At 47.8% G+C, this 21,411-nt stretch overlaps 1 protein-coding gene across 3 annotated transcripts in view; it reads right to left on the reverse strand.

The window, feature by feature from the left end:
- Window positions 1-13,528, reverse strand: part of DOK5 (docking protein 5) — a 134,038-nt gene extending 120,510 nt beyond the window's left edge. The window contains exon 1 of one of the 3 annotated variants that reach the window (XM_081097122.1): window positions 13,410-13,528. In XM_081097122.1, coding sequence (XP_080953248.1) covers window positions 13,410-13,433 — 24 coding nt within the window. In that variant the 5' untranslated portion in view covers window positions 13,434-13,528. Of the gene's footprint in view, window positions 1-12,816; window positions 13,379-13,409 lie in introns of those variants that run through there. The other 2 variants (XM_081097121.1, XM_081097124.1) reach the window with 2 other exon arrangements.
- Between the last annotated feature and the right edge of the window lie 7,883 nt (window positions 13,529-21,411).

Genomic DNA, 21,411 nt, shown 5'->3' on the forward strand with positions numbered 1-21,411 from the left:
CCCGCCAGGGCTAGACCTACCTGAAGCATATTACAAGGCTGGCCAAGCTAATAAAAATATTGTTTGGGTTACATTAGGCAATATGTACTTATTTGAGTCAACACATAAATCTTTTTATTTTTTACCTAACATGTGTTGATCAAATTTTCAATATTATAACTTTGTTTTTAGAATAAAAGTAACAAACAGTCACAGTTACCATGATTTAGCATATTTCCTAGACCAAAGATTTCTACAGAGCATTTCCCAGGAAGGTGGGTTTTTTTTTTTTTTTTAAGAAAGTGAATAACCTTTTGTGTGTTTCCAAACCCTTACTTAATAACTACTTTTTAAGTTCAGTAAATATCATTCTCAAAAGAGAAAGGACTGCAAACTGGAAAGATTCTAATTACAAAATTGCCAAGAACTCGGTGTCGTGCTTGAGAAGCCTGTGTACAGAGGGTCTGTTTCTCATTTTAGATTAGCAAGCCCTTTCCAGAGCTCGCAGACACACTCCTGCCAGAGGAGAGGAGGCGGCGCGCTCAGAGGGGCTGGGGAGCATCCGCTGGACAGGCGAATACACTTCGGGCAACAAGTCCCACTTGTGGGAATTGATTCACCAATGTGCTCCCCCGCTGGGTGAGACGCTGAGTGGTCTGCGGTCCCATTTGTAACAGAAGGGGCGGGGGAGAGGGAGAACTACACAAATACTGCACAACACAGTCGCAGCTTGAATTCAAATTCAGGTTCTGCCACGTACCAGCTGTGTGACTTGGACGAGAATCTTAGTAACTCCGTTTCAGGATCTGTCAGATGCTCATTAAAATACTTCATGCACATATTTAATAACAATACAAAGAAAGGAAGGAAAGGAGGAAGCATGAATAAATAAGCAAATAACTACATGAGTTTGGATGTACCCATACACTGGAATCCTATCTTATCATTCAAAAGCATGGTAGGTTGCTAAACAAGAAAACCATGAAACAGGGAAATTATAGATCATGCACATGAGACACATATACACAAAACTTCTGGTACATAGACTATTCTGGAAGAAACTCTTCATGGTGGTTGTTTTTGGGGAACGAAACGAGGTGATTCCTGTGGACAAAGATGAAAAGAAATCTTACCATTCAATGCATAAGCCCTGAACCTTCAACGTTCATACCAACTGTACGTATTTCCTATTCCCAAAAACATCCAACAAAATTTAATTTGAAGGAGGTCAATCCAAACCTCCAGCATTAAGTGCTGTATTCCCCGATACTGAATTTGCAGGTTACATACCAACAGTAATTACATGCCAATGAGAAATTCTAGAACATTCTACTACTCAAGAGTAGCATCTACAACAAAATCAGCTGGGACCCGTAGTCTTCTACTTGTCTTCTTACCCTGGAATATCCCACTCTATTATTCAGACCTGCATTCCTTCAATCAGCAAATGCTGAGTATTTACTGTGGGCTGAACGCTGGGGACGTGGCACTGAACAACACAGCCAGGGTCATTTGTCTCATAGAACTTACATCCTAGTGGGAAAAAACCATAAACAACAAAATCATTTAAGAAGAATATATCCAGCACAAAAATAAGAAAATTCACCTTTAAAAGTCCTATGTATACCCACGTGAGAGCGGAATCCCAGAGGGATGCGGGAGTCTTTAGCCGTGGTGGGCAGGGCCGGGCATTTGAGGCGGGAAGTAAAAGCTCAGCCCTGGATACCAACAGGAAGCTCCCAGCCAGGAGAAAATCAGAAAGAAGGCGGATTCAAAGGACTAAGCTCCCAGCAGCACACTCTCCAGAGAACTGTTCCTGTCCACCCTCACTAACCACCACATTTGTATCTGAATCAATAGATGTCGAAGACCAGACTGGCTTCATAACATCTAGATTTGGGGCCTCTGGTGCTGAATTACAGCCCAGGCTCTAAAGCGGTTCCTATGCAAATGAGCCAAAGAACTGCATGTTGGCAGAAAGAAACCTGGAAACCTGAAGAAATGGTTCATTTGAAGAGTCCATTTTGCTAGGGGATTCTCGGAGGTAGGATTTCTTAGGGGTTTTTTTAAATAGATTTCTTTTATTGAGTTAATATGTGGTGTTAAGATGATAAAATGCATTTTAAGAATTTAATTGCTTTCCTAAACAGTGAGACTTATGTTAAGTAAAAGCTTTGAATTCAAAGCAGTGTTTTAATTTAAATTAAATTAGTCCATTCATAAGACTGGCTAATTTCTCTATTAACCACTAAAGCATTCATTGTATATACGAATGAAGGAAAAATAAAGGCTGAGGCAAGAGTGGGGGAAGGAGTGGGGAAGGCTTAGGCAAATGTGAGTTAAGTTCCTGGGTTCTGGGGGGTGAGAAGTGACATATGCACCTATCGTAATATCAGATGGAAGTTCCTTAAGAGGATGCTATTGAATACATGGGCTTTTTTTTCCTTTAAGACCCATATGTCTGAAAAATATTAATATCCATTTATGAATATACTAGGGGCCCAGTGCATGAAATTCGTGCACTGGGTGGGTGGGGGGGGTGTCCCTCAGCCCAGCCTGCCCCCTCTCACATACTGGGAGCCCTCAGGTGTTGACCCCCATCACCCTCCAATCGCTTGATCGGCCCCTTGTCCAGGCCTGACGCCTCCGCCAGAGGTGTCAGGCTTGGACAGGGGGCCCCCATCTCCCCCCGAATCACTGGCTCTGGCCCCCGCCCAGGCCTGAGGCCTCTGGCCCAGGAATCATGCCTGGGCAGGGGACCCCCATCTCCCTCTGATTGCTTGCTCCACCCCCCGCCCAAGCCTGATGCCTCTGACCCAGGCTTCAGGCCTGGGCAAGGGGACCATCATATCCCCCCAATCCCCGGCTCCGCCCCCCACCCAGGCCTGATGCCTCAGCCAGAGGAGTTGACCCTCATCACCCTCTGATCACCAATCACCGGATCGGCCCCTTGACCAGGCCTGAGGCCTCCGGCAGAGGTGTCAGGCCTGGGCGGGGGACCCCCAGCTCCCCGCGGCTGCAGGCTCTGCCCCTGCCCAGGCCTAACGCCTCTGGCCTAGGCGTCTGGCCCAGGCAGCGGGGACCTGCAGTGGCAGCAGGGGGCGCCGCGATCGTGGGCTTCGCTTTGGGCCCAGGCAAGGGACCCCTAGCTCCTGGGACTGCCAGCTTCAACCGTGCCCAGCTCCCATCGCAGGCTCCACCCCTACTTCCTGCTATCACTGGCCAGGGCGGCAAAGGCACCTGATTCTCCCATCATGGCTGGGGGGCAGGGCAAAGGCGGCCCCAGGGCCGCCTTTGCCCTGCCCCCCAGCTCTGAGCTCCCCCCTGGGTTTCCGATTACTGTCAGTGGCAGGGGGCTTCTTCCTGCTTTCCCTTTTGCCTCCCTGCATTGTGCCTACGTATGCAAATTAGCCGCTATCTTGTTGGCAGTTAACTGCCAATCTTAGTTGGCAGTTAACTGCCAATCTTAGTTGGCAGTTAATTTGCATATAGCCCTGATTAGCCAATGAAAACGGTATCGCCGTACGCCAATTACCATTTTTCTCTTTTATTAGTGTAGATAAAGAGAATACACATTTTTTTAAAACTCTCAAAACTCAATGGTTAAAAAACAAACAAGGCAATAGAAAATGGGCACAAAACATGAATAGGCATTTTCATCAACACACACACACACAGAACATGTGAAATATAAAGAATAGTAACCACATCAAACGCTGGTGACAGGGAATTCTGGCGAGGGTGCAGAGAAGCTGGGTCACCCACACTCTGCTGGGTGAGTGTGAACAACAGTTTCCACTGTGGAAAGCAGTTTGGCAGTTTCTCAACAAAACAAACAAGAATTACCAATGTAACCCACCCACTGCTCTCCTGGGCATTTACCTAGAGGTGTTACCGAATACAGGGTATGTTCTTGTCTTTCCCTGGAGAGAAATAGTGGGAGGAGGCCATAGTTAGAACACAAAAGGTTTACTAAGCTTTAGAGGGAAGAGACCACAGCTTGATGCATCAGGGAGCGCACAGGGAGAGTGGCTATGGCTCCGGAGCCTTCACCAGGCTGCATTCATATGGTGCTGGTGAGTCCTGGTTCCTGGTTCATCTTCCAGGTCCCTCTTCTGGTGAGCTGGTACCAGCTGGCACAAGTATAGGAGGGCTACATGCTCCAACATACTATGCATGTCTCATTAGCATTTTAAATCTCCACCCAGGGGTGTGTTTTTTACTATTATAATGAGCAAAGGTCACCAAAAGGACAGCCTTAAGAGCTACTGCGCAAGCACGATTTTAGGGACTTTCCCTTAACGGATGGCATCTTTTCTGAGGTTGAAAGCATTCTTAGCCTGTGGAAGGGGAAACAGTGTGCTGCTATTCTGGCTCTGCGCTCGGATCCAGGCCCCCTATCACTCTCTGGCAGGTGGCCTCCTACAGAGGTATGAACCCTTCCATTCACTCAGAAACAAGTGCACAATGTTTACATCAGCTTTACTCATAACAGCCCCAAACTGGAAACCACCCCAAATGTCCTTCAACAGATGAATGACTAAACACGTTATGGCACATCCTGACTGTGGAATATTACTTAGCAATGAAAAAGGAATTGACCATGGGTACAATGATAATTCTGGAAAGGTTACATACTATTCTTAAAATTGTAGAAACGAAAAACAGATTAGTGGTTGCCAGGGACTTCGGGCTGTGGGAGAGGGAAAGGGCGGGAGGAAGGACCTTGCGGTGATGGTGACGGAATGTTCTGTATCTGACGGGAGCAATGTCAGCATCCTGGCTGTGATGTTGTGCGATGGATCTGAAAGATGTTACCATTGCGGGAAACTGGGTAAAGGACACAGGATATCTCTTTGTATTATTTTCACAACTGCATGTGACCCTACCGTTATCTAAGTAATTTTTTAAAATGAGACTGTGGTTCTTAACTTTTTGGAAGATGTAGAGAGTGTGTGGTGAGAGGGCCTGGGAGATCTGTAAGAATCTGACAGAAACTATGAAGCATCACCTGAGAAAAATCACCTGCATTCTCTCCCTGGAGCCTGTTTGAGGACGACTCGGCTCAAGATCATAATCCACTTTGGCTGTTTCCAAATCTTAGCTATTGTAAATTGTGCTGCTGTGAACATAGGTATACATATATCCTTTCTGATTGGTGTTTCTGATTTCTTGGGATATATTCCTACAAGTGGGATTACTGGGTCAAATGGGAGTTCTATTTTTAATTTTTTGAGGAAACTCCATACTGTTCTCCACAGTGGCTGCACCAGTCTGCATTTCCACCAGCAGTGCACGAGGGTTCCTTTTTCTCCACATCCTCACCAGCACTTATCATTTGTTGATTTGTTGATGATAGCCATTCTGACAGGTGTGAGATGGTACCGTGTTGTCGTTTTGATTTGCATCTCTCGGGTGATTAGTGACGTTGAGCATGTTTTCATATATCTCTTGACCTTCTGTATGTCCACTTTCAAAAAGTGTCTAAGTCCTTTGCCCATTTTTTATGGGATTGTTTATCTTCCTTTTTTTAAAGATGTATGAATTCCCTATAAATTTTGGAGATTAAACCCTTATTGGAGATAATGTCGGCAAATATGTTCTCCCATGCAGTGGGCTTTCTTGTTGTTTTGTTGATGGTTTCGTTTGCTGTGCAGAAACTTTTCACTTTGGGTTTTGGAAAAAGCTGAAGAGCCCATCAGCAGATGAGTGGATTAAAAACTGTGGTACATCTACACAATGGAATACTACGCTGCTGTAAAAAAGAGAGAGCTCTTACCATTCACAACAGCATGGATGGACCTGAAGAGCATTATGCTAAGCGAAATAAGCCAGTCAGAGAAAGATAAATATCACATGATCTCACTCATTTGTGGAATATAATGAACAACATATACTGATGAACAAAAATAGATCCAGAGACACAGAAGCATTGAACAGACTGTCAAACCTCAGAGGGAAGGTGGGGGGGGGGGGGGGAGCAGGGTAAGAGATCAACCAAAGAACTTGTATGCATGCATATAAGCAAAACTAATGGACACAGACACTGGGCGGGGTGAGGGCATGTGCTGGGGGGGAGGGGTGGCCGGGGAGAGGTCAATGAGGGGAAAAGGAGACATAAGTAATATGATATGTAATACGTTAAACAATAAAGAATTTTAAAAAATAAATAACAATAACAAAAACAAAACAAAAAGAACATAATCCACACAGCTCAAGTTACGATCTCTGGGATCCAGGCCATGAACAGAGGCTTAGAAAACTAGAGAAATAAAGGCAGTCCCCACCTGCTCCGCACAGTTCTGCGTGCAGATACTCAACCCAAATTTAGCCGTCTGCATTCTAGAAAGAAACTATTTTAACTTCGACATTCACAAGTATCTGTGGCATTTCTTAACTCACAATTGCACTTTGAAATTCTCCAAAATGGGGGCTGGAGGGAGGGAGGCAGCAGAATTCGTCCTGGCTTTAAATCTCCAAAGGTTTACTGCCACCCAGCTGGGAGCAATGCGGAGAGAGAGGAAAATCATGCGCCCTTTCTCATGCCCCAACCCCGGGACAGGGAGAGATCTGAAGGTATCTTCCACCCGACCATTGACCTTGTACTGAGACTAGTTCCCCCTAAACTATCTCGAATATACTAATCTCAAGTTCACAATACAAGTCCAAAAGCAGCCTGTTAATTCCGCAAGGATGTTGACTGTGCCTATCTAATTTAAGGCGGTTTATCTTGAGCTTAACACTAGTAGGCACTCAATAAATATTTGATGAATGATAAAATGAAAGCAAATATATCCCAAATGAAAACTAAACTCTTCAAATACCAAAGATAATGATTCCCTGACAAAAACTACCAAACTGCTTAAAAATAAATTTTTCTCATCTTCTACACTGGCAGATGGACAGGAAAGCATCACAACAGTAATTTTGTTAATGTCCACACACAAAAGTCGCTAAATTGGCCATTCTTGGGTAAATCGGTTTTGGGGACGATGATTAAAGGCTGACTTTATGCATAATTAATCCTGTCATCCACGCGGGCCACTGAATGCCGATGCCTGAAACGCCAGCAGGGAAGCACGGCGGACATGGGAACCCGGGAAGCTGATTCCAATGGGGCCAAAATGCTGTGTGCTCTTGACTTGGGCCCGTGACTTCCGTCTATCGGGCCATACATTTCCTGACTGGTAAAGTTATCCCCAAAGTCTCTTTCTTTTAAGGAAGAAAAGCCACACTCATACATTTTACTGAACAGTTGTGTGTGTCTTATGTACCAACAGTATCTGATAAAATTATTCTGTTTCTGTGATTTTCATATTATGATTGTGACTTTGTCATGGTATCATAAAAAAAATGCAGATTCCTAAACATCCCTAAATCCAAAAACCCTCACTGAACTATGAATGCCTCTTTGGCACACTGGGTCAGGTGAAACAGAAACCAAGGGGAAGAAAATAGATCTTCCTAAAATCTGGCCATTTACCAAACCAATTTTTCAAATCCATTCTCTGCCCCCCAGGAAGACCCCCAAGTAGACAGAAATACCTGCTGGTCGGATGAGCTCCCTCCAAGCAAAGTCAATGGGGATGGTTTTGTCCTGGTGTTGATGCCACTGCCTTTTTTCTAAGCATCATGGACAGTCTTGCAATGGCAGAGGTTCCTTCTGTGCCCAGCATCGGTGCCAGGCAGCCTTTGTGCTCACATGTTCATTATTTCAGACATGTGAAGTTTGTTTTCCTATCTAACCAGCAAGTTCCTTGAGGGTGAGAGCTACTGCCGCAGAAGCAGTGGAAATAGTAGCCACCTAAGCGTCCTCGTCCTCCAAGGGCAGGGGAGGAAGAGTGAGAGCAGTAAGCAACATTAGCTGGGTTCCCACTGGACCAAGCATTGTGTTAAGCCAGCCGTGGGCAAACTACGGCCCGCGGGCCGGATCCAGCCCGTTTGAAATGAATAAAACTAAAACAAAAAGACCGTACCCTTTTATGTAATGATGTTTACTTTGAATTTATATTAGTTCACACAAACACTCCATCCATGCTTTTGTTCCGGCCCTCCGGTCCAGTTTAAGAACCCATTGTGGCCCTCGAGTCAAAAAGTTTGCCCACCACTGTGTTAAGCCCTTTTACGAGGATCATCTCCTAGGTGTGTATGATGAGTCTCCCTATTTTTACAGAAGACTAGGGCTTACAAATGTTAAACAACTCATCCAAAGTCACATAACTGGTTGCTGAATGGATTTCAACACAGCCTCATGTCAGAGAATGTGCTTTTAAAATAGTCCATAGTGATCGTTCCATGCATTCATTCAAGACATCTTCATCACATGCCCACTCCATGCTGGGCACTGTTCCAGGCACGTGGCTTCACTTATTTATATATATAAAAGCCCAGCAACTGAACAGTGGAACAACCAGAACAACTGGTCGACCAGTCATTATGACATGCACTGACCACCAGGGGGCAGACTCTCCATGCAGGAGCTGCCCCCTGGTGGTCGGTGCACTCCCACAATGGGAGTGCCACTCAGCTGGCTGGGATGAGCAGCACTCCCACAGCAGGCCAATCCCTGCAGGCTATGCCCCCGACCAGTGCACGAATCTGTGCACCGGACCTCTAGTAATGTAAATAAAAGATAGAGAATTCCCAGCCTTCACTGAGCCTCACATGCTATCTGGGGGATACAGGCAATCAATAACTAAACTCTACAGACCAATATGTGAGGCAGGTGATAAGCCTAGAGAGAAAAAAGGGAAGGGATACAGGGGGAAGAGGAGGGAAGAAATAATAAAATAGGGTGTCTGGAAGGCTTCAATGAGGAGGGGGCATTTGAGGAAAGGCTGAAGGAGGTGAGGGAGGCAGTCGGGGGAACAGCATCCCAAGCAGAGGGAACTGCAGTAGAAAAGGGCCAGAAACTCAGAGCCCATTGTAAAGCTTTTACTCTGAATTGCATGGAAAGACATGGGTGGTTCAAGCAGCCAGGGAGCCAGATCAGGAGGTCATTGCAATATTACAGGGAGGACCTGGGGGTGGGAGGGCTCAGCCCAGGGTGGTAACTGTGAATGGTTAGAGGGACAGTCGGATTCTCGGTGCATTTCAAAGATAGGACCCACAGAATCTCCCGATAGTTGGTCTGGGAGTGAGAGCTAAGAGAAGGAGAGAGGAATGAGGTTTGATTGCTGCTTGCTTGTTTGACATTTACCAGGGCAACTAAAATGCTGGGCCCTCTCCTGGCTGAGCTGCAGCTTCCAGCAGAGGCTGGTGTGGATAAAGCCATCAGGGTTAGGGTGCTTTAAGTCTGAGGCAGCTGTCAGAGGTCCGGGGAGAGATGTGGGCTAGACAGGAAAGATAGGCCTTGGTAGACAAGAGCCCAGAGGCATTATTTAAAAGTGAGCAATCGAGGGGAGGGATGTAGATGAAAACACTAAATGTGAGTTTAAACTCTGAGGTCTGGATTGTGGACAAGCCAAAGCAAATATTGATTGGGATATCCTCTCGGTAGCAAAAGAAGAAACCAAGTGAGGACCGTTAAACTGTTCCAACCGTTAAACTGTTCCATGCAAGCCACACACTCAGGTTAATGATATGCAAACTGTCTGATTCACCACTCATCCAAGGATACATTTTTAGGGCCTTTTGGGGGTTAGCCAAAGAATTGTAGACAGCTGCTCCCCTGCTGACCCCACAGCCCCCCAAATAGTAACATGGACATTCCTGAACAAATACTGCCCAGGGCACAGCTTGAGGCCTCCATGAGCCCGCGGAGAGCAGGCTGGAGAATGAAGATGTGAAGATACCGGGACTTTTGAGTAATAGGAGTTGAATTTCATTAAGCTTTTCTATGTTTAAAGAAAAGTCAATATGTATGTGATTACTTAATCACTTAAACTGGTTAGGATCTCAACTAAAGATGAGCACTTGTCCACTATCCATTTGTGGGGACAGTCTTAGAATGTTTCCTGTCACATTAAAAAAAAAATCACTTACATGTATATAATTTGTAAAAGCTTCATCCCGTGAGAATGCCTCCAGCTGCATAAACATTTATGCCTCTGGGCACTTGAAAATATAAAAATAAAGAAACCAATAATCCCTATATCCTTCCACTGATTCCAACTCATCTTTGATTTTACTAAAGAAATCATACCGTCAGAATCAATGCTGTATGCTTTCACTGCATTTTTACGAGTATTATCTGATTTAATGCTCCCAACACAGCTAATGTGCATTGTATACACTTCAAAACTGAGCCCAAGAAAGGTCAAGGGTCATAGAGCTAATGAGTCATAGAAGCAGAATTTGTTCTCTTTTTCCAAACCCGTGGGAGCATCTCTTGGCCCAACAGCTGCTTTCCATGAAATGCTGTTTTCTTGTTTAATTATAAACCCTCCCAAACACGGTTCTAATCCACTGACACTTGTCTGGATTCCATTAATAAAACCACTGTCATATTAGTTCCTAAAGAGGCTCATGAATTGCAGTTATGTGTTCACTCTGTAAAGTTCAAGGGGCACTGGCTGGGCACCCACTCTGTGCCAGACACTCTGGCCTGCCTCCCTCAGACTTACACCTGTTGCCTGCGGTTCCAGATCTGCAGCCTAGACGAGCACCGTTACCAGGGCCCAATTTGGACAGAGGCTCCCTATACCGTTTCCCCGAAACATTTTCCACCATTACTTGCAGTCTTCATTCAAAACTCTAGTTTGCACTGCCGTCTGACAACTATGTGAATAAGTTATATAATGAGAACACTTTTTAAAAATTTACTGGTGACAAAACCAATGTTAACAAAGAAGACCAGATTCCTTTGATCATATTTTTTACCCTTTCTCTCCATGAGCAATAACCATCATCTAACAGATATTCTAAAATCGATGTGAGTGTTAACACAGTCTAAATGAATAAATCCTGAGAAAGTCTACTGCTCGCTGGCATCCAAAATACTCTAAGATATAAAATGAATGCAAACTACATTTCCTTTCCTTCTGCTCCAAATATCTGTCCATAAACATTGGCACACACATAAGACTATATTGTGTCAGTTACAGTAATATAGAAAAATAATCTCAATTACCATAAGCTAGAAAGTTATGGTAACTAGTCTTTCAAATAAATCACCATGTGTCACAATTTGGCATAAACTCCGATCCTGATGAATAATTCACATTTTCTGCATTAATAATGCATGTCCTCTTCCTATTGGAATGCTCCCTAACGCAGAATGGCTGTCTCTGAGCAATTTCCTCAATTGACATGATGGAGTAAGTCTAAACTTAGAAAGGAGTCTTTTTAATGCTGCCTTTACTACTGTAACACTCTGGCTTGCCCATAAGATTATAAAAAATATTATATCATTCCTATCATTTCCTGCCCTTTGCATGAGAGTCGCTCAGTTAGGTGCCCAACAGTAGTTGCTCCAGCTGCTGAGACTATCTGCAGAGCAAAAGTGGATCAAGGGAACCCAGGGAGTGCTGGTGGGGATTGGTCAGTTCTGTGACATCTCTCCCTAATTATCTATGCACAATAGCACAGGGCATAAATGCTAAAGCAAAACATGGTGATGGGAAGGGATGGGGGTAGGGGGGGAGAAGGGGGAGAAGGAGGAGGAGGAGGAGGAGGAGGAGGAAGAGGAGGAAGAGGAGGAGGAGGCGGAGGAGGAGGAGGAAGAGAGGGACCAAAACAAACCAAGCAAGCGTTTTTATTACAAATGTTTCTCATCACCAGGTTTTCTTTCCAAGCCATTTACCACAGTGAAATCATCAGGCACATAAAGAAAAGTGCCAAGGTGCCAATGACACATATTTGTAGAGAGACTTCACTATAACTCTCTTCCCAGTGGGGCCAGTCCACATCACCATTGCCATTAATTATGATTTCAGACATTATTCAGTTAACTTTCCTTCCCCCACCTCTCCCCAAACGCACACAATAAACAAAGACAGCCACCGCACCTGACGCGAGGCAAAGAGAAATGAGGTAGTTTGAAATGAAAAAAAATCATTCCAGTTTCCTTCCCCTCCCTCCAGCATCCTTGTGGTCACTCAAGCCCAAAGGGGAGCAGAATGAGTTCTCTCTGAAGTCCCATCAACGCAGAGAAAAGGGGGGAGGAGAGGAGCCATCCCTGTGCCTCCTCTGTCCGCTGTGAGTGCTCTCCGATTCATTCATTCTTTCCTTCAGCACCAATTTAGGGAACGCTCCCTCTGTGCGGGGAACAGGTTCCACCCAGCAGAAATCCACCACCCGGGCTAAGGACTGGGGAAAATTCAGGCTCCGGCCCCGTCCCCTAGACGGCTGGCCAGAGGCCGCCCACGCCGCCTCTGCCCACACCTGGGACAGAGGTGGGTCACAGTCCAGGACCCCAAGTCCAAGGAGACCTTTCACGGGGCCGCAACCTCTCCCTGGGGTCAGAGGGTCGCCGACCTGGTCCGCACCGCGGGCGCCTGCCCGCTTTCTCCGCCAGCGGATCCCTCCCCGGGAAAAGTTGAGGCGGCGGCGAGTGGGAAGAGGGGCACCGGGCACCCGGCGGGCTCCGCACCCGCCCGCTCCCAGCTCTAACTCCCATGGCTACCGAGAAATATTTATTTCGAGTAGATGGGCTCCAGCGGCTACTGGAGCCGAACACGCGGCCACCATCCGAAAGCCAAGTCATCGGAGGGATAAAGATAGACCCACGACACGCCCAGACCTGGCCCTGCAGCGGCCGCCCCAGAGGCGTGGGTGCCGGCGGGGCGAGCAGCGCGCAACCCACCGGCGCGGCCGGGATCTTCCTCCCTCCGAGATGCTGGCTCCGGAGGAAGACAATTGAAGCAGCGAACAGGGGCAAGGAGGACCGGTACTCACCCCCAGGCGCCTGCTCCGGATCCTCACGTACCCTTGCTTCACTATGTCATTAAAATTGGAAGCCATCCCGGACGGCCAGCCGGCGACCCGCTCACCCCAGCGCACGCACCCGGAGCGGCTTTGGGGAGGGTGGAGGGCAGGGTCCGAGGGGGCGTGGGGGCGGGGAGAAAGTTGGAGAGGGGAAGCTGCCTGGGCTGCGGCTCCGCGTGGCTCTAGAAGACGCACATCAGTCTGTCCCCCCAGACCGTGAAAGTGGGCGGCCGGCTCGCAGCCACTTTGGGGGAGCGCAGAGCGCGGCGGCGAGGCGGCTGGAGCTCCGGCGTCAGCTGACTCATCAGCCAGCCCGCCAGGAGGAGGAGCGGCGGCGGCTCGGGATCCGAGGAGGAGGAGGAGGTGCAGGAGGAGGAAGGAGGCGGAGGAAGGAAGGGGGTCGGAGGGGAGGAGCCGCGTGAGTCCCTGCGCCCCGCCGTGGCCACCCGCTGGCCGACACACTGGAACGCGCGCTCTCGGGCCCCCGCCCACCTGGCCGTCCCGCTTCCCCAAGCGATTGCGCCCCTCCTCCCGGCCCGAGAACGCCCCGCCCGACCCCGCACCTTGCCGTCAGCCCGAGGAGACATCGCTCCCTCTCTTCTCACTCCAGTGGCTTATTTTAGGAGGAGAGGAAATTTCACTTCTTCCCAGCCGCCACCTACCCCGCCTCTCCCTCCAGCCCCATCTCTTCCCCAGGAGGGCTGACTCTTACCTCTGCTGTGTGTGCATCTGGGGAGGTGGTGTTGCTATGGTTTGCCTTGACCTTGCATATGAGGGCAGGGATACTGCCAGGGCTGAAGCTGCGCGCTCCGTCGGGTCTCTTGGCGTCCTGGACCCAGCCCTGGTGACATCGGGTGCCACATTTTTATTGTGTGAGCCCGTTTTTCCCACGGGAATATGCTGCCCAGGGGCTAAGACTTGGTGTCACGTGTACCCCCCCAAGGCTGGCCCAGAGCAGGTGCTCGATAAATCCTTAGTCCCAGGCTCCGTCCTAAGCCCTTTAACCCCACCCTGGACTTTGGGAGGTGGGTCCCCCCTTGATTAAATAGCAGGTCCAGAGTTGGCCCCCAGAACCTGGCAATAGAGTTCCGCTCATGACCATCATGGGTTCCTGCCTAGAGAATGACATTAAGGGGGGGCCAGGCTTGGCGCTCACCCTACTGGCCTTCCTTCCTGAAGTGGCGTGAGCTGATGATAGCCGCTAACATCTTTGGGGCTCCGGGGGCTGCACGGGGTGCTGATCCTGCTAAAGGGATAATGAGGACGATACTAGCACCCACATTTTGGGGAAACTGAAGCTCAGAAGAATGAAGGGATTGCCCCGGGTCGCACGGGCTCGGCGGGGAAACACTGCCCTGTGCCCCTTCTGAAGAGCAGGTGTCATAGTCAGTGGCTGAGGAGGCCTTGCTAATCGTTTGCACTATCCACACAGGCAAATATGGCATCAGAAAAGTGCCAATTCTTGTTCACTGCAGGTGACAAACCGAGGCTGGGGGACCTCTGGTCAGACCTCTTGAGAAGAAAAATCCATGTTTAGTGACTCTTTGACCAGCTGATGTACTATACGAGTCTCTCTTTTCTCCCTGGGAGCACCAGCTTTTAGTCACCCGGGTTCCATGGGTGTCAGTTAAAGAAGAGAAAAACCCAAGAATGTGTCATAGGGGAACTGAGACCAAATTGGGACAAGCCAAAGGCAAGTACTGTGGCAGGGAAACTCTTTCTGCTCGGGAGTAACCAACCGTCAGCTGTCAGCATGTCGTCATTGGATGGAAATGATGTTTTACCTTTAAACCTCTCACTAAAAGAGGAGGAAATGATAACATCATTTAGAGAATTCTCATTGAAGGCTTAGAATTTAAACACACACACGCGCGCGCACACACACACACACTCACACACACTCACACACACACACACACACACAACACACTGTCCATGGTTGCCACGAAAAAGACCTGTTCATGGAAGGCATTGGTCCAACACATCATTTGGAGGCTGAACCCACAGTATATTAGAAACAGTGAGGGATATAGACAGGAGGAGCTTGAAGCGAATGGCTCCAGATAGAAATAATTACTGAAAACACTGAGACAGAAATCTCGCCCTTGGTAGTTAATGTTGAGAATAATCAACATCCATAAATAATTAAGCTAGAAGTGAGGAAATTGTAGAAAACAGCAAATTAGATGTGAAGAGACAGGGATTTTTTTGTTTGTTTGTTAATCCTTATCTGAGGATATTTTTTCCATTGATTTTTTTTTTTTTTTTTTAGAGTGAAAGGGTGGGGACGGGGGGGGGGGCGGGGGGGGGGGGAGAAAGAGAAACATCCATGTGAGACACTTTGATTGGTTGCTTCCCACACACACACGCCCCAACCAGGGCCAGGGATAGAACCTGCAACCCAGGCAGATGCCCTTGACCAAGAATGGAAATAGGGTTGACACTCTAACCACTGAGAACACCAGCCAGGGCAGGTTTTTGTTTTGTTTTTTTGTGGTTTGCTTGTTTTATCGGCAAGACAAATTTACTTCTGCAGAAGGGCGCAGTTAATGGCTGAAAATCATGGGCAAAGCACACCAAATGGGAAGTTGTTTGCGTTTTCTTTCCTGACGTGGGTCTGCCCTGCCCCTCACTCTGACTTGATTGGTCAGGGCTCAGAGGGATTTTTTTTTTAATTGCCAAGTTGAATTCAGTAGATGGTTTTACTTGTTTTGGGAGAAGTCAGGCTGATACGCATGCAAGATGCACAGACTGTGCTCTATTATTCATGGGCTGGACGGCCACTGACACTTCCCCGGAATGTGCAGGGCACACGTGGCAGGAGGGGAAGGAATGGTTCTCAGAGATGCTCAGTGTACGCAGAGCTCACAGAGCTGCCTGGCTCCACCACCACACCTGCCAACCGGGCGCAGTCCCTCCCGCACGCTGCGGGTTCACTGGAGATAAGTGAGACACAAAACATCATTATGCCAACGCCCATTTTAACTCCGTTTTCACCACTTAGAACTTCTTATTTTAGTATCCATTTCTGTTAGCTTCCTCGGCGTCCAGGCCCCCCTTTTCCAATAGGGTCAGCGTTCCTCGCTACCCACAGCTCCCCGACAGGTGCGTAGCCTAGCACACTGCCTTCCTCTGGCCTCACCGATTGGTGCAGACCTGGGCATGTGACCTACACTGTCTGATTAGGGTTCATTGTGTTCCTTTTACTGAATCCTGGGACAAAGACTCACTGTGGCTGAGATGCAGTCTAGATGGGTCCCAGGAGCTGTGAGAGTGGAGGCCACAGAGAAGCAGCAGAAACAAGAGATAAAGAGAAGCAAACCAAATCCCAATGACACCGTTCCAACCCCCTTATCCTGCACCCCACGAACCTATTACATTATTTAAGCACATGTGAGGCTGGTATCACAATCAGACTCCAAAATGCAATGACTTCAGTCGAATATGAGTTTCCTTACCTCTCATGAAACCATGAAACGTCCAGGTGGGAGCCTGGCCTGGGGAGATAGAAGCTCAGCCCGCACCTGCTGGGTGTAGTCACTGCCCTTCCCAGGGAGCGGGAGAGAGCGCGGAGGGAAAGCAGCCTCCGAGTAAAAGTGGCCCCAGATGTTTCAAATCCCTCTTCCGCTCGAATCCCACTGACTAGTATTTTGTCACATGGCCACACCTCTCTCCAAGGGAGCATGGGGAATGCAGTCTCCATTCAGGCATGGATGGATTTCTGAAAGAACAAATCAGAATTGGTGTTGGACAGGTCAATTGGCACTTTCTGCCTCCCCAGTGCCATTGTTAAGTGATTTAATTGCACAAGCTAAAAAAATTCCTTTTTTGCTTAAACCAGCTCAGACTGAGGTATTCTGTTCATTGCAACCAAAAGAGTCCTGTCTAAGGCACCATTGTTCTGTGAGTTGAAGCCTCAGGCATCTACAACTACATTCTAGATAGATATACCTAAAAGCCCCAGATTACTTGAGAAAATTCTATGGCATTTTGCCATGAAACTACCAGTGACAAAAGAAAAAGTGACCTTGGCCAGTGGGCCCAGTCTTGTCATTTGTGATTTACTGCTCTTCTAACTGAGTGATTCTGGTGGAGTGGATGGGGATGGGCCATTACCTTGCCCACCACAGGCCTGGACACCTGATCAAGTCTGGCCAATCAGCACAGGCCACCCTTGGACGCAGGGATTGCACAGCAATGAAGATGTGATCTAGGAGACCCAATCAAAATCTTCCCTGGGGTAAGTAGATGAAAACACTGAGACACACAGCTGCCCATGGCCATCTTGTTTCCAAAATGAGAACCTAGCTGAGAACAAAGCCAAGAAAGGAGAAAGTGGGACTGGAGAGGGAGCTAGAAATAGAACCATCCCCTTCTCGGTGACACAATCTGTTTGCTTTTTGTCTTGTCTATTTGAGCCCATTTCACTTGGGTTATAGAGCGCACTCCCCACGGCTGGGACTAGTGTGAGACAGGGGAGGCGCTTGGGCGCACAGTGTAGGAGGCGCCCACACTGAGGGCGAATTGAGTGCTGAGCCTCCATCTGCACAACCCTGACCGGGAGTGCTTCCTCAGCTTCTTCACACCATCCTGCACCCTAAGTGCCTCACCCGGTCCTGACCCTGATCCCGCCTGTCTTTATCAGTGTGGGCTGCTATAACCGAATACCACATGGCTTTCTGCCTTACAATTCTGGCAGCTGAGAAGTCTAAGATGAAGATGCCAGCAGATCCCTCTTCCCTGCTTGCAGACAGCCCCCTGCTCGGTGTGTGTTCACATGGCGAGGATGGGAGGGGTGGGGGGGGGGTGGGGGGGGTGGGTGGGGAGGGAAGGGGCAGGTTCTGGTTACTCTTCCTCTTATTAGAAGAGCACTAATCCCATCACTCAGATCCCACCTTCATGGCCTCCTCCACCCTCACCGAATCACCTCCCAAAGGCCCCGCCTCGAACTATCATCACATCTCCGGGCAGGCCTTCAGCACTCAGCCCACGATGCTGCCTTCACTAAAGATGCGCTAGTTGAAATGAAATCAGTGTGAGTTCAAAGGAATCCATATAGTCATACTCCTACTTGGCCTCTTGTTGACATGAAACAAAACTATGTCCTGCATTGAAACAGAAATTAACTCAACAGTCACCTCCTCTGATGTATTCCAAGCAGAAATCCACTCCAACTGAGAGATGAAAACTTCATGCCTTTCCCTATGCACTTCATTCAGCCTATTGTTATTATTACTACTACGGTTATTATTGTTATTATTCAGCTCTTGGAGACAGAAAACTATGTGCAGAAATCCAGAAGATTCTGCACTTTCCTAGAGCAGGTGATGGGCTCCCAAACTTCACCAAAGGAGGTTGTATTTTCACCAAATAGCACAAAGCACCAGGCTGAGGCTGCAATGGCACTTGGCCAGTATCTTTACCAAAAATAACTTGATCTTTGGCCCCGTGGCCCGCTGCTCTCAGTGGGAGAGTCCCAGAAACATACGCAGCCTCTCCTCCCACGAGGTGAGCTGGGGCTAATGAAAGCGAAAACCATGGGGCCTGGCTGGGGAGGGGCGGTGTGCTCTGCAGCGGGTGTCCCCCACCGACCTCACCCAGCTGAAGAAGGATGACTTGGGAGGCGGCCCGAAGCCAGGTGGGCAGGACCTGGGAACGGGCCTGCTTTGGTTACTCATGGCTCACTGCCTTCCTTCCTGCCGTCAACAAATATCGATGGAGCACCTGCTCTGGGTAGAGACTGTCCACATAACCTGTCCCCATGGAGCCAGGAAAAGTAAACAAGCACATAAACAATTTATATAGCTACAGATGGCGGAAAGGAAGTGAGCCATGTGTGGCGTAGGAAGTAACAAGCAGCCAAGTCAGGGAAGACCTCTCTGAAGAGGTGACATCTGAGCTCAGATGGGAAAATGAGAAGCTATGTGAAACCTCGGGCCAGTGCATTCCAGCTGGAGCAAGAACGCTTGAAAAAATTGAGGTGCAGGAAAGAGCTTGGCCAGTTCAAGTTCAAGGAAAGGGCAGTGTGTCTTAGCCCAGCGGAGGGAGAGGTATGGAGGGCAACCCTAGAGGTGGAATGGGACAGTGTTACCCATGGCCGAGCAGCCGCCCACAGCGAGGGGACTGCATTCTACTCTAAAGCAGTCCAGCAAGCAGGGACATCTGATGGATATTTTCAAAATATGATTCTGTCTGACGAATTAAAAATAGATTAGAAGGAACTGGACTGGAAACGATGCGACCAGGTAAAAATCTGCTTCTAAAGACCTCACTCAAAATCTTTAAGGAAAGAGAAATGAGGCTTCTGATGAGGATGTAAGTTTATATCGATGGATATAACTGTTTTGAAGCATAAGTGATGAAATCTATTAAACATCAAAAACTTTGATAATTGCTCATCAACAAGTCCCACTCTGAGAATGTGTCTAAAGGCACAACTATTCAGTGACAAGAATATTCACTGCAGTGTGTTTAGGATGATATGTATATTTAATATAATACTTATACCTTAATATCACATATGCCTCTTCACATAATATATACCTCTAAACATATTTTTTCACATGGCAGTGTGTACATACATGCAACCAAATATCCAAAGGAGTTGCGATCAATTGGGTGTAATCGTTCCCCATTAAGCTTTGTCTTCTCTAAACCAGAATGAAATCTCCATAAAGTCCTGGCCTTTTTGGCAATGAGTAGGTAACAGAGTTCATTCTAGTTCAATCGCCATATAACATGGAATATCACTCATTTGCACTTAACCCCAGGCCCCGGTGTAGGTGTGGGAGTACAGTGGGGGTTGGGAGTGGCTTCTTTGCTGTGTTCTGCTCTGCCTCCTCTTCCACATACTAGCTACAGGATCTGAAACCTCAGGGCTGGAGGTCAGAAGAGTTTGCTTGCTCCATGTTTTGCCTGGAAGAGGATGCCCTCTGGACAGCAGGTGTATAAATATTCATTCTTTCCCTTTTCAGGTGGTCCTATTGGTGGATCTACTCTAAGAGAGCCCCTACCTCTCCCTTCTGAGTGCCCAACTGGCCAGAGGAAAAGCTCACTCAGTGTTGCCCCCATCAATGAATGGTCAGCTGCGATGAGTCAAGGCAACTGGTCAACCCCAGGCCTCCGCCTTGAGGCCACAGAGCGGTGGGTCAGGCACCAATCCCTGTGACCCTGACACTTGCAGGAACTCATATCTTCTTTCTAATTTTGTTAAATACCACTCCCTTGCTGTAGGTAATGGGTAACTTGCCCCTCCCTGCCTCGTGGGGAGAACAATTCTCTGCCAAAAACCATTCTTCTTTAATCTCTTGAATCACCGTCTCATATTCAGGCTGGAGCTGCATGATCCAGGAATGCAGGAAAATAGTTCTGAATGACTTTCTGCGGTTTCTGCACAGATGGCCCAGCACCTTGCTTTACAATGTTTTCTAAATGTTTTCCCGCCCTGGGCTCTGGAGCCTTCTGCTGGGATGGAATCAACAGGGAGAGTCACACTTACCATTCTGTTACACATCCATATCAGAACCATTAAAGCAGATGGAAAAGATGTCACTTCTCATTTGTTCATTCAACAGATATTATTTGAGCCAGGCTTGCTAGGCAGTGAGGGGCCAATGGGGCAGATAGAAAGAGAGACTCTGCCCTCATGCTGTCCCCCCTGGAGGTGCAAGGCATTAATAAAATACCCCACGAAGTGTGAAAGGATGCATAAAGGAAAGTTCTGGGAAGTTGGGACAAGGGTAGAGGACCTGCCCCCTTCGGAAGAGGGCAAATGAAGAAATTAGGGTGAAGGTGCTATTATGTAGGGGAAGGGAGAGAGACAGCATGAATGTCCCAGGCAGGACAGCATAGGTTACAGTGAGAACAGAAAGGTCAGGTGACTGGAATTTGGAGAGCAGGGAGACGCTAGTGGGGGAGGAGGCCAGGGAGAATAAACGGGTTTCTGCAGCACAGATCAGCATGTGATCACTGATCTCTGCAGTGTGGTCCAGTTTTTTAAAAAAGGAGTTTTCTTATACATATTTTTTAAAAACCCAGATTGAATATGTCTAAAGCTAAAATATTAGCAGTGGTTGTTAGCTGTTGGCAGGAATATTGGAAATGTTAATTTTGTCCTGTGCGCTTTATAAAAAAATATATAAATTCCCAACGCAATCTTAAAAAATAGAAAGACTTTTCTTTCTGCATGGGTGCACTCATGTCTTCAGCTTTATAACCAGAGACACAAAAGCAAACGTCGCCTCCAGTGAATTTGCCTGGAGTGCAGGTTTTAGAGTCAGGGGCTCACTGTCTCGCCCAGACATTGGAGTTGCTTTTCTGATGAAGAATCTCTGGGCTTTGGAGGTCAGTGAAACCACCCCAGGGAGATCTTAGCCCATGCACGAGAGAAAGACCGAGGAGAGCAGCTACAGACAAAGGCAGCTGGTGTGGACGGAGCCCTGCTTCAAAACAGAGCATGTGCAGCGGTTGCTGCAACAAGAGTAGAAGTCAATATTCCAGAAGCCTCCTCAGGGCCGGTCTCCGGTTTACTGAGTGACTCTGGGCAAGCCATTCATTCTCCTGCCC

The sequence above is a fragment of the Myotis nattereri genome (assembly GCF_964212035.1).
Source record: "Myotis nattereri genome assembly, chromosome: 8".
In the NCBI taxonomy this organism is placed as follows: Eukaryota; Metazoa; Chordata; class Mammalia; order Chiroptera; family Vespertilionidae; genus Myotis; species Myotis nattereri.